Source organism: Juglans microcarpa x Juglans regia, chromosome 8D (genome assembly GCF_004785595.1).
Source record: "Juglans microcarpa x Juglans regia isolate MS1-56 chromosome 8D, Jm3101_v1.0, whole genome shotgun sequence".
NCBI lineage: Eukaryota > Viridiplantae > Streptophyta > Magnoliopsida > Fagales > Juglandaceae > Juglans > Juglans microcarpa x Juglans regia.
In genome coordinates, this window is record NC_054608.1 from 7752516 (window position 1) to 7765277 (window position 12762).

At 35.9% G+C, this 12762-nt stretch overlaps 2 protein-coding genes across 2 annotated transcripts; both read left to right on the forward strand.

Moving 5' to 3' along the window:
* The first annotated feature begins 2122 nt into the window (after positions 1-2122).
* On the forward strand, positions 2123-6502 carry LOC121243242 (probable inactive receptor kinase At5g67200). The gene is made up of 2 exons (XM_041141337.1): positions 2123-3895; positions 5829-6502. The coding sequence occupies exons 1-2, from the start codon at positions 2452-2454 to the stop codon at positions 6416-6418; spliced, it is 2034 nt and encodes a 677-aa protein (XP_040997271.1). The 5' UTR covers positions 2123-2451; the 3' UTR covers positions 6419-6502.
* A 3272-nt stretch (positions 6503-9774) lies between these two features.
* LOC121243280 lies at positions 9775-12429 on the forward strand. The gene is made up of 2 exons (XM_041141374.1): positions 9775-10124; positions 11678-12429. The coding sequence occupies exons 1-2, from the start codon at positions 9957-9959 to the stop codon at positions 12044-12046; spliced, it is 537 nt and encodes a 178-aa protein (XP_040997308.1). The 5' UTR covers positions 9775-9956; the 3' UTR covers positions 12047-12429.
* Positions 12430-12762: the final 333 nt, after the last annotated feature.

The following is a 12762-nucleotide window of genomic DNA, read 5'->3' on the forward strand; positions in this document are numbered from 1 at the left end:
AGAAAATGTTCTCAGACGTGAATATTCATTTGATGTTCATGCCTTTATATAGGCAACCAATTATATAGCAGACCAATAGGAAATTTAAAGACACAAAATGTAAAGGTATATTACAGCTGGAAATATAACAGACTAACAAACTTTGCAGCAGTAGGAATATTCTCTAAAATTCTGTTTGTGCTGCCTCCTCTGTGATAGAATTTTCTGCTTTATGTTTCTGCTGTGGTGCATTGTGTAGACATGGATTAATACTACCCAACTTCAACATCAGTTGCATTTCTCATTTAACAAGTATGATAATGATGAATTTTGATTTAAAAAATTATTTGTACCAAAATTTATTGTAATCAAAATTTGTAAAAATTAATCTTTGGCTATATATTATGATGACAACTTGCAAGTGCAGTATTTAACATTTTCACATTTTTATTCACTCCGAATCTATCTCAGACAGTACCTTGCCAAAACCTAGTGGTAGAGGAATTTGTTCAATGGAGATGGGATGGAGCATGGAGCATGCATTGGTGAGGAAGCAGCAAATCACGATGAAGAGATTCACCTCGATTGGAGTCTGGGATTGGTTCGACTACTGCATTGCAGACATAAATTCGAAAGGGAAAGACAGGAAATAGCGTTGCAGAGAGAGAGAGAGAGAGAGAGAGAGGTCGAGGTATGGTGATGTTGTGGTTCACTGTGGGGGATTCTCTCCATGGCTGATGAGTGATTTGGGGAAGAAGAATAGTTGTGCAAAGGACGACGGGGTACAAAGTCTTTTTGCATTGAGTCGTTCATTCGAAACAGTAGAGTCACATGAGTCTGGACGTGTTTTTACAAATATTGCTTTCTCATTTGGATGGAAGAGTATTTCCATCCATACGAGAATTATGAGGTGTAACTCAGAGTAGTTGGACACCCAAACTAGGAGTAGTGAAGAGAATTGGTCTTGGTATGGATAGATTCGGTATGTTCCAAGAGATGGTAATCAAGCAACACATCAACTAGCTAAGTTAGCATTAGACTCTGGTGAGGAATTAGTGTGGATAGAGGAGGTGCCGGGTGAGATCATGCAATGTATCAATCATAAAAAGCATTGTAATGATGTTTAGCTCAATAAACAAGATTGATCTTTGTTTGATTACAAAAAAAAAAAAAAACACAAGACCTTAGATAATTATTTGTTTTGTTCTTTGCATCCCTTATAACTTGTCTAAGTGAAATGAACTTCCCTTCAAAAACCACTACATTTCTTTGTGTAATACCTCATTTTGATAAGTGATCATAAGGGTGAGTGATATATGAAATTCCAAAAAATTCATACTCTTTATAATATGTTAATAAAGTTTGAGTTGTATCGATTACCATCTTGTTTTAAAAATGATAGATACACCACTATTTCATAATTTTTATGAGTATTGAAAATTTACCTTGGTCCATTATTTTAAAGATCTCATCTTATTTAGAAGTGGGAAAAGTCTCCTGTTTTATCAAGGGTTGGCATTTGCTGATTCTCTCGTATCTTAGGGAGTTGAAGAAATTCAACAATCTAGATCAGATAATTACTACACTGCTGCAACAAATCTCGCATCACAACACTATATTTCTGCTATTGCCAATTTGCCACGCCTCCAAGCCTTAAAACATTACACTAGTCGTTGTCACTTCTCTGTATAAGTTTATAACTCATTTATTGACATTAGGTATGGTTTGTTTAGATGAATTCAGATGAGATGAGAGTTAAAAATTAAAAATTAAATAAAATATTGTTATAATATATTTTTTAAGATTATTTTTATTTTAAATAAAAAATTAAATTATTTATTTTATTTTAAATAATAATTTAAAAAAATTATAATAATTAAATTAAATAAAAATAATTATAAAAATAAACGAGACCATAATACAATTGCAGTTAACTAGAATATATTTTAAATATAAAATTGTAGTTAAATAATCATTTTTAAATATGATTAAATGAGATAGGCCTTGTAAATGTGTCCCCACATGTGCACCGTAATACAATTGTATTTTTATTTAAAATATTTTTTAAATGTTGTAAATAATAAAAAAATATATAATTTTTTTAATTATTAAAAAAATTAAAAAAGGAGAGTGCAATTTCCTTCTACAAATTAATAACACTGGGGCAGTAGAACCGTCTTCCAAGTTAACTTATCTGTTAACTCTTTTAGCTCCACGTGATTTCTGATCAATTTTGCAGTCCGACAGACAGCTCTTACATGGTTTTGTCACCTTCTGCAATTTCAAATTCCCATACTCTCTCTTCTACCTTGTGTGTAGAACCCTAATCCTCGCCTAATGGGAAATGCAAGCATGGTCAAATCACCATTGTCACCAACTCTGTCTTCCTTTTGAAGTGACAGAGAAACAAACTCAAAGTTTTAATAGCTTCTGCTAGTCTTTACATATGCTTACCTTGTTTGATCTCCAATAATGCTGAGGAGAAGCCATCCCCATCGACTCTTCTTCTTCTTCTTCTTTGTATCAAATGCCTCTCTTTTGCTGTCATTTTGCAGCTTAGTTGCTTCTACCAGGTCTTTTCTTACCCCTCCTCCTCCTCCTCCTCTCCACTTCGCACGACCCCAAGATGCACTCGCTCTTCTGGCATTCAAATCCAAAGCCGATCAGAATGGTAATCTTTTCTTCTCCCCAAATACGAGCTTCCATTTCTGTCAATGGGGAGGAGTCGAATGCGTGAAACAGAAAGTTGTTCGCCTTGTCCTCGAAGGTCTAGATCTAGGTGGAGTTTTCGCTGCCGACACATTGTCTCGTCTTGACCAGCTCCGAGTCCTGAGTTTGCAGAAAAACTCGCTCACCGGACTCATTCCCGACCTCTCAGGTCTCGTTAACCTCAAAGCCCTCTTTCTCGACCATAACTCTTTCACGGGCTCTTTCCCACCTTCGATCCTATTCCTACATAGACTACGAACAATAGATATTTCCTACAATAACCTCACTGGACCGTTACCGGCCTCGCTGGCCATAATAGACCGGCTTTCCTACCTACGTCTCGAGTGGAATCGGTTCAACGGAACAGTTCCTCCGCTCAACCAGCCCTCCCTCCAAAGCTTCAACGTCTCAGGAAACAATCTCTCCGGTCCTGTCCCAGTTACAGCTACTCTGGTACGCTTCGGTCCATCCTCGTTCTCATGGAACCCCAATCTCTGCGGCGAGATCATAAACAAGGAGTGCCATCCCGGCTCGCCCTTTTTCGGACAATTGACGCCGTTGGCTTCTCCGCCATCGTCGTCACTCGGTGAAAGCGCGCAAGTACACGGCGTCGAGTTGACCCACGAAGCGTTTCGAAAGAAGCACAAGATCAGGACCGCCGTGATTGTGGGGTTCTCAGCCGGTGTTGTGGTCTTGATCTGTTCCCTTGTCTTCTTCGTGATGGCCTTGAAGAAGAGAAACAAGACAGAGTCGTCGACGCCTGCAACGGCTTCGGAGGACGAGGCGGCGACGGCTCAAGCCGCGGCGGTAATGCAGATAGAACAAGAGAAGGAGCTGGAGGAGAAGGTGAAGAGAGTGCAAGGAATGCAAGTGGCAAAGAGTGGGAGTTTGGTTTTCTGCGCAGGTGAGGCGCAGCTGTATACGCTGGACCAGCTGATGAGAGCTTCCGCAGAGTTGCTGGGAAGAGGCACCATTGGCAGCACCTACAAGGCAGTGCTGGACAACCGGCTGATTGTCAGCGTGAAGAGACTCGACGCGGGAAAATTATCCGGCACAAGCAAGGAAGTTTTCGATCAGCACATGGAATCGGTGGGAGGACTTCGGCATCCAAATCTGGTTCCGCTTAGAGCTTATTTTCATGCAAAGGAAGAAAGGCTTCTGGTTTATGATTACCAACCCAATGGCAGTCTCTTCTCCCTCATTCACGGTAAACTTCTCTTTCTAGCTCTCTGCTTCATTTTTCTGGGTTACCAGCAGAACGAGTCCATGACGGGTGGACTCGGGGTTTAGGATCCATGACTGATCAACATGAATTATTTTTCTAACACAGCATGATTTGTTTGGAGTTTGATGCTGCTACTGGATTAGCGGCAGCATCTTTAAATTTTCAATTAGCAGCGAGAATCTTGGTGCTGACTACGTTGGGACTTTGATTTGACGATTAAATAATAATTGATTTGTAAAGCTCCTTTCTCGTAGTTGACATGTCGGAATCCCAGCCTGTAGTACATTTATCTCCTTGACTAGCTCAGCACGTGAACACATCTGAACCTAGTGTAGTCGACTGTCTACGTATTTAAATAATAAAACTTAATTTTTTTAAATTATTTTTAAAAATGAAATTATATCGTATAAATATTTTATTAAAAAAAATATAATTTTCCATTTTGAAATGCCATCTTTGCTCAGAAAAGTGTTTTGAATAACAATAGAGACCTATCATCCTAGATATATTAAACACTCACTATTATTTTTTATTTTATTATTACTTTTTACTACCATTCAACACTTTTTATTACTATTTAATATATTATTATTATTTTTTCATATTTTTTACTACTATTTACAAATATTATTAAACATTCTCATTTTTACTATCCAAACGTATCACTCCGTTTGAACTCAGAAATTATTTCATCTCATCTTATCATTATATTTTTTTTAAATTTTCACATAAAATATAATAAACAATTCAATTTTTTCAAACCCCAATTCAACTTAATCCCAAAATAATAATAATATTAGAAAATAATATTTTAACAATATTTTTTTAAACTTTCATTTAAAACCATTTCATTTCATCTCTAAATCTAAACCAGTCCATAGTTTGATTTCTTAATTTGATTAATAGGTACTTTTTTATGTATGTGTATGTGTATATGTATATCTAAGTTTTACTTGAGTTTATCTTAGTTGACAGTTTGACACTAATATATAGTGAAATTAAGCAATTAGTAATTTAGTAGAATAGTCTCTACGCTTTAAAAAAACAATTTAAAAAAACAAGTATGAATTTTATTATGTTTGATATGGATAGCATAACATGGCAACAAAACTTTCATTTTTGACAGGTATTTTCAATGATAATTCAAACTTTCCATAAAAATAACTTGATAAGAATAGTGAAGGTAAGTAGATTATTGTTATTTTTAACTTACAAATATATATATATATATATATATATATATATAATATAGAACATAATAGATATACCCTCAAGAGCTTGATGACCTAATGACATATAACCCATTTCTCTAAATGAAAAATCTAGATTTGAACCCTCCACCCCCTTATTAAAAAAAAAAAAAAAAAAAGATATACGAGGAGTGTTGGGTATAGACACGAATCTTATAGAAGAAAGTTTTACACATTGGCATGACTTAATATAATATGATAGATACGCTTTACAATAAAAAGAATTTTATACAATCTGATGGATCATATTAAACCACGGCAATACGTAAACCTCCTTTTGTAAGACTTGTGTGCAGATAAAAAATTTCTATAGATGTGCATTTAAGCTAGGAACCTCAAGCTACTATACTAAACTATAAAAGTAAACACTTTACTCCTAAATTATCATCTCTCTTACAATCTTTTTCTTTCTTTTAAATCTAACCTTCAATATCATGTCAGGATGCATATATTCTTCCTCCATAACATTTTAATCTTAATGAGATAAATTATAATTCGTGTCTTAAATTTGTTTTGATCAATAACTTTGATAATTTGGAGGCGATATGATTTTAAATTCTTAAAAGCACAATTTTAGAATTATAATTAGTTAAAACTTTTCCTCAATATTCTCTTTTGCTAATGGAACTCACCATCTATCTTTCTACAAAAAACTGCCCATGCAGGCTCAAAATCCACAAGGGCAAAGCCACTGCATTGGACATCATGCTTAAAAATAGCAGAGGACGTAGCCAAAGGCCTCTCTTACATCCACCAAGCATGGAGGCTCGTCCATGGCAATCTCAAGTCCTCCAACGTCCTCCTTGGCCCCGACTTCGAGGCCTGCATCTCCGACTATTGTCTCTCTGTCCTCGCCAACCCGACCTCCAACGACGACGACTCCACTGCCGCCGCTGCTGCCGCATGCAAAGCCCCAGAAACTCGCAACCCTGGTCAGCAAGCAACCTCGAAATCCGACGTATACTCGTTTGGGATTCTGTTGCTGGAGCTTCTCACTGGGAAGACACCAACACAGCTGCCACATTTGGTGCCAGAAGAGATGGTGAATTGGGTTAGATCGAGGAGGGAAGAAGATGGTTTTGGTGGGGTAGATAATAGAATGGAAATGCTTATGGAGGTGGCCATAACTTGTAGCGTGATCTCGGCTGAGCAGAGGCCCACTATGTGGGAGGTATTGAAAATGTTACAGGAGATTAAAGAGAGTGTATTAATGGAGGACGGTGAATTGGACCCCCATACACAGGTCGTGTCCTAGTAATTATATTATTTGTACTACTTTGCACTAGTGATTCATAGAAAATATACAGATGACAAGCAAATGCAATGTTTCCTTTCCTTGCTATATATCCCTCCATTGCTGACTTCTATTTTTTGAGCAAAATCATATCTTTATTGAGAGAAGAATATTGCAAAAGCCATGTACTCTTGGATAAAAGGATAAAGCAATTAGTCTCCCACAAAGGTGCCTAACTCTAGACCAATTAGTCTTTGTAATGTTCTTTACAAAATAATTTCGAAAACTATAGCCAATAGACTAAAAAGGATCTTATCAAATATTATTTCACCTACTCAATCTGCTTTTGTTCCTCGAAGAGTAATCTCGAATAATATTATTGTAGCTTATGAAGCTATGCACACTATGACTGGCAGATTATCAGGAACATTTGATATATGGCTTTAAAACTCGATGTGAGTGAGACATATGATTGAATTGAATGAGAATTTTTAAGAGCTGTTATGAGCAAGATGGTTTTGCACAAAGATAGATTGAGTTATTGATGAAGTGCGTTGATTCAGGATCATACTCCATCATAATTAACGGACTTCCTCAATCTGCTTTCAAACCTATAAGAGGGATTAGGCAAGGTGATCCTTTATCACCTTACCTATTCATCTTATGTGCTGAAAAATTTGAACTCTTTACTGAATAATGCAGAGAATACAAGTTCTATCACAAGTGTCCTACTTGTTAGAGGCAAGATTCATATTAATCACCTATTTTTTGCAGATGATAACTTACTTTTTTGCAGAGCTAATTCTTTTGAATGGAGCAAATTGATTTTTATATTAAAAATTTATGAAAATACCTTTGGTCAGAGACTTAAAAAGGAGAAGACATCTATCCAATTCAGTAGGAATACCTTGAGAGAAACACAAGCTTATCATCTTGAGCATTGTAGGAGTTGGATCAAGCATGTCTTATGAGAAATGCCTTGGCTTGCCAGCCTTGGTTGGAAGAGCTCGATCAAAGTCCTTTAAAAGCATATTGGATAAAGTTAGACATATAATCAGAAATTTTAAAGCCTAGACCCTCTCTCAGGCAGGTAAAGAAATTCTCATCAAATCAGTTGTGCAAGCATTACCTAAATATAGTATGAGAGTTTATAAACTCCTTTACAACCTCCTTAGAGAGATTAATAAGGTAATGCAGAATTTTTGGTGGGGACAACAAGAAAAGGAGAGGAGAATGTACTGGATCTCATTGAATACAATGAGAAAGTCTTAGGCAGAGTTGGAAAGTCATTAGCTTCTCAAGTTCTAAAATTAAAATACTTCCAAAAGGTTCATTTCTTTCAAGTTAAACTTGGTAACAAACCTTCCTATATTTGGAGAAGCATCCTTGCAAAAGGATCTTTATTAGAGAAGGGCACATTATGGAGAATAGGAAATAGAAGATAAGTTCACATTTAGAAAGACAAGTGGATTCCAAAACCCACTACTTTCAAAATTCAGCATACAGTAAAGGGCATAGATGAAAATGCTAAAGTACATGAGCTAATTGATCCTTATACGAATCAATGGAGAACTTCACTGATTGCAGGTATTTTCTCAAGGGAGGAAGTTGAGATTATTATGAAGATAAAGTTGTTCCAATAGACTAGATAAATTATTTGGAATAATTCTTTTAATGGTCAATTCACAGTGAGAAGTGCTTACCACTTCCATAAAGAACTGCAAGAACAATCAAAGGGCCAACCTTCATGCTCTAGGAATCAAAGTATAGTGTGGTTAGTTATATGGAAGCTGAACATATCCCAATTGATAGTCTTCTTGTGGAGAGCTTGTCAGGATGACCTGCCCACTAATTAGAACTTTTTTAAAAAGAAGGTAGTAGATGATCCAAATTATCCTATTTGCTTTGAAATGGAGAAATCAGTGGTTCATGCTCTATGGCCATGTCCTGCATCACAAGATATTTGAGGCTAATGTTCCAGACAAATCCAAAAGAGTACTTGCTAAAAGAAGACATTTCTAGAACTCTTTGAAGACATATGTTTTGGATTTGAGACTACAATTGTGGAGAAGATTGCAGTGGTAGTAAGAAGAGTATGTCAGAGAAGGAATAACTTTGTTTTTCAAAGAGAATTAAAACACCCAAATGTAGTAGTTCAACAATCTCAAGAGATTCTTAAAAAGCTGAAGGAAGTTCATACAAAAAGGACCAGCACTCTCCAACATCTTCTAGCAACATGGATCAAAAGTGGGAGCCTCCTCCTCCCTTGCACACTTTCAAAATTAATTGGGATATTGCGATTGACAGGAACCAATGCGTTTGTGGAATTGGAATTATAGTCAGAAACTGAGAAGACAATGTCTTAGCAACTATGAGGATGAAAATATCTTTATTTCCTGACCCCTTATTGGCAGAAGGAATTGGAGCTCTAATGTTGATTTTTTTTTTTTTTATCTTTTTTTTTTCCCATTTATTGCCTTTTGCAAGTTTTTCTTTTGGCTAGGGTTGTTCAAATAATTGCTACAACGGACTAAACCGACCGATTAAAATTGGATTTTTTACCTATCCGTTTTGGTTTTTGGTTTGCTTTTTTGAAAATTGAGAGAATTAACTTAATCAATCGTTGTAACATATCTAATATGAGAATTACTCTAACTACAAAAATATTACACAAAAGTAATCACACAAACTGATGTGTCATGATATACACATCATTTAAATAATTTAAATCAATCGTTTAAATCATTTAATATATTCTTTGAAATGGTCAGAACCCAATTTAATTACAATCAATCAATCTATGCTAAATCTATCAAAATGGATTGGAACAAGCTATATTTAAGTCAATCCAACATGATCAATTTATTAAATGACTAACCCAAACAACACATTCATTAACATGTTATGGCAAGATTAAGAATTTATTCTGTTCAATTAAATGTATTGAATTTTATTCATAATGATATGAGCGGTGTTGCGGACACGGAATCGAACCCATTTACATAAACTGTATAAAATCTGTAAAGATCATGATATTTAAAACATTATATAAAAGGTTGTAAAAAAGATTGTAGTGATCGTTACTTTTTTTTTTTTTTTTTTTTAAAAAACAATGCTTTAGTTAAGAAAACTTTATAAAAAATTTACTTTTTCACCTATCAGATATTAATATGTTAAAAATTATAAAATTTAAATTTAAAAAAAAATTAACAAAATCAGTCTTTATAATTTTTTTTTTATAAATAAAACTATAAATTCATATAATAATATATATTTTTTTTAAAAAAATATACAAATCCGATCCGTATTAAGGAATTGTCGCAACCCAACATGGGCTGAAACAAAAAGGCCTAAAAGTAATAAACTGAGCCCAAATGAAAATCCAATTCCGTCACCGAGAAACGCCAGAAACAGAGAAAAAGGAGAAAGAGGAAGATTGCACTGCAGAAATTGCTAGAATCATCTAGCAGCCTGAGAAGCCCTAATCTTCTTGGATAGATAAAGAAAACCCAACTCTCTCTCCGGCACTCTGTTTTAATCCAGTTCAAAATTTTTTGAAATGCCGAATGCCATGGACCGTGCGGACACGGAAATGATGGAGACCGAGACTGGCGCTGCACAACCGGAGCTGGCATCCAACACTGGCCAAAATGACGTCGTCAGAGGGTTACTCACATTGGCTCGCCAACTCATCGATCAAGGAAAACCTTCCCAGGCCCTCCAAGCGGTAATCCATATTCAATCATTTTCTTTCTCTTTCTGTTTATCTTATGTTGTGCTTAAATTCTTGTAACTTTTTTTTTTTTTTCCCGAAGTCTGGTAAATATGCTGAAAGCTTATTGATGTTTCATAGGAAGCTTCCAAACAAAAATTTGCTAATCATTTTGTCTTCAGGTTATTTTCTGCTAATTTTCTTCTTCTCAGGTCGGTAGAGCGAAATTTGTTAATAATTAGTGATGTTGATCTTGTTTTGGGTCCAATCAATTGTGGCTGAAGCCGCTGAACCTTGTGTTTTTTTTTTTTTTTTTTCCTCCCTTTTCCTTGGGGATTGTACAGTTAGTCTAATAGTTTTTTTTTTTTTTGATAAGTGCAGTTAGTCTAATAGTTATCTTGGATAGTATCTTTCAACTTCCAACAGATCCCAATTTGCATTTACCTTTGGTTTTGCTAGGACATAACTTTCGTGAGTTTGTGATTGCAGTTGGCAGTGTCAATTAGGAGAGGTCACACCAAGTTTAATTTGAAATCTGTCAAACTTTAGAGTCCCATAAAAAGTGTGAATCTTTAAAATAAGAGTAGATGCATCTAGAATAAGCAAGGGCCGTCAAGGAAGCTTTATCTCATGCTTCTATATTAGCAGAAGTCAGTTCGATGGATGTTGGAGGTAATATCGTTCTAAGATAAATTTGCTTGCAATTTGGGAGAAGCTCATTTTTCAATGTGGTTTGATATATTATTAAATATTGCTGTCAATGGTAGATTACTCAGTTGTGGATTTACAGTCTCAGTAATTGGGCCACCTACCATATTCATTGACAATGACCATGTGTCAAGGACTATTTGAATGGAATCCCAATGGGACCCGAAGATAAAAATATTGCAGGATGCTTTTGTTCATGACTATCTCAGATGCTGAATTAGTTCAACACTATCTGTTATCTAGGTTATATGATTTTACAGCAATCTTGGACTGTTTCCAAGGTAAAGATTTCATTGCCAACACTTGTGCCCATTCATTCAGATCTAAAGCTGCCTAGTTCATTTCAGCATCAAAGGGCCTTAGAATTCTAAGATTTCCTATGCTAACATGGTTTTCCAATTCTTTATTCTTTATTTTTTCATTAACTTGTGGTTCAATTAAGTTTGGTCTAATCGCTTTACCTATATAAAAAAAATTTAAGTTTGTCCTAAGGGCTGAGAAAGATATATATTGAAGGACTTTTTTGTTTCCCACTGTATAAATCTATAAACTATTACTTCCAGATGATGACTGTCTTGAAAGACATCAAATATATGATTCAAATGTATCTTGATTTCATTTTGATCGGTCATTTATCCTCAGAAAGTTATGTCAAGATCTTTCATGCACTTGTTTATGCATCACTCATCTCTGGCCTTGACCACTTACTGGCCAGTGGCCAGAAGGGTCTGAATTACAATGTATGTGTACCAGGCGGCACATTATTCGTTCCACCTTTGTTAATGGTAAATTAAAGGAGAAACTGAGCCCCAGTATATTAATTTGCCTTGGAGAGAGTACTGATCTAGATTTTGAAACAGGTTGTAATGGCAATGAGAGCTGAAGGTGGGGATGAAGCTGTATTTCAGTCTCTGAATCGTGCTCGTGAACTTTACAGAAGCAGACTGCAAGAAAATGCTGCTGCTGATCAGCTGGCTTCTTTGTTTGCCGAGTGTGCAATTGTTGAAGCCCAGCCTTTAAAAACTGGATCATCGATGAATAACGTGGTTATCCCATCAGTTTTACCAGAGGATGCCCATGGTGCTTCTATACTGGCAGAAACTGGGAGGATGCAAGTAGTGCTGGATGCATTCTCAGATGGGAGCAGCTTCATTTGCTTGCAGTGTGGGGGTCTTGTTAGTAACCATCGGAAAGAGGAGCACTATGCCTACTGGTGTTGCCAAATCTGATGCCCAGAGATATGGGATGGGTAATTTTCTCTTGCTCAAAATGCGACGCTTCTCTAAATGTGTGGTTACAGCATGATTACAATACCGATGTTCCCCTCTTGTACTTACAGTGAAGTTTCCTTGATTTCTGATGCTCTAATGGTCGCATATGCTAGGCATGGTCATTTGCAGGCAAAACATACAATGAATGCTCTAGGATTTACAGGTCATATATCTGCTGGGATGAATGCTAAAAATCTGTTGCCTTGTACGAGTACTGTAGAATCTTGTAATTTTATAGTCATTTCAAAATGTCAAATGTGATATTTTGAGCTATTGTGTCTATATGTAATTTAACATTTAAGGTTTTGGGCAATAATTACGGTGCTGGCAGATTTCTACTATCTCCTCTTTCGTCCCGGTGATGATAGTTGTATTCAGATTATCAACTACACATGATGGTTGAAGCTAAATGCTGTAAAATAATCAAATTCTCTCCCTTCACTTTCTCCCGTAGGCATCCAGTTCATTTGTGACGACTTGATACAGCAGAATGGTTTCAGTCTTTTTATTTTTGTTTTAGAGAGGGATTAGATGATGGAATTTGCCATCAAATGTGATCACGGTAACCTTTGCTCCTATGGAGTGCCTTGGAAGGAACTTAGATAGATAACCCTTAGGGGTTGACTCAAGTGGTGAAGGTTTGGTCTTGATGCCATCCTCCTTTCAGGTCTAAA

Bases quoted from the DNA above. Each gene is read 5' to 3' on its own strand.
- LOC121243242 (XM_041141337.1), top strand. From the start codon at position 2,452: ATGCTGAGGAGAAGCCATCCCCATCGACTCTTCTTCTTCTTCTTCTTT. The intron at 3,896-5,828 runs GTAAACTTCTCT...CTGCCCATGCAG, and splicing joins TCTCTTCTCCCTCATTCACG to GCTCAAAATCCACAAGGGCA.
- LOC121243280 (XM_041141374.1), top strand. From the start codon at position 9,957: ATGCCGAATGCCATGGACCGTGCGGACACGGAAATGATGGAGACCGAG. The intron at 10,125-11,677 runs GTAATCCATATT...ATTTTGAAACAG, and splicing joins CTTCCCAGGCCCTCCAAGCG to GTTGTAATGGCAATGAGAGC.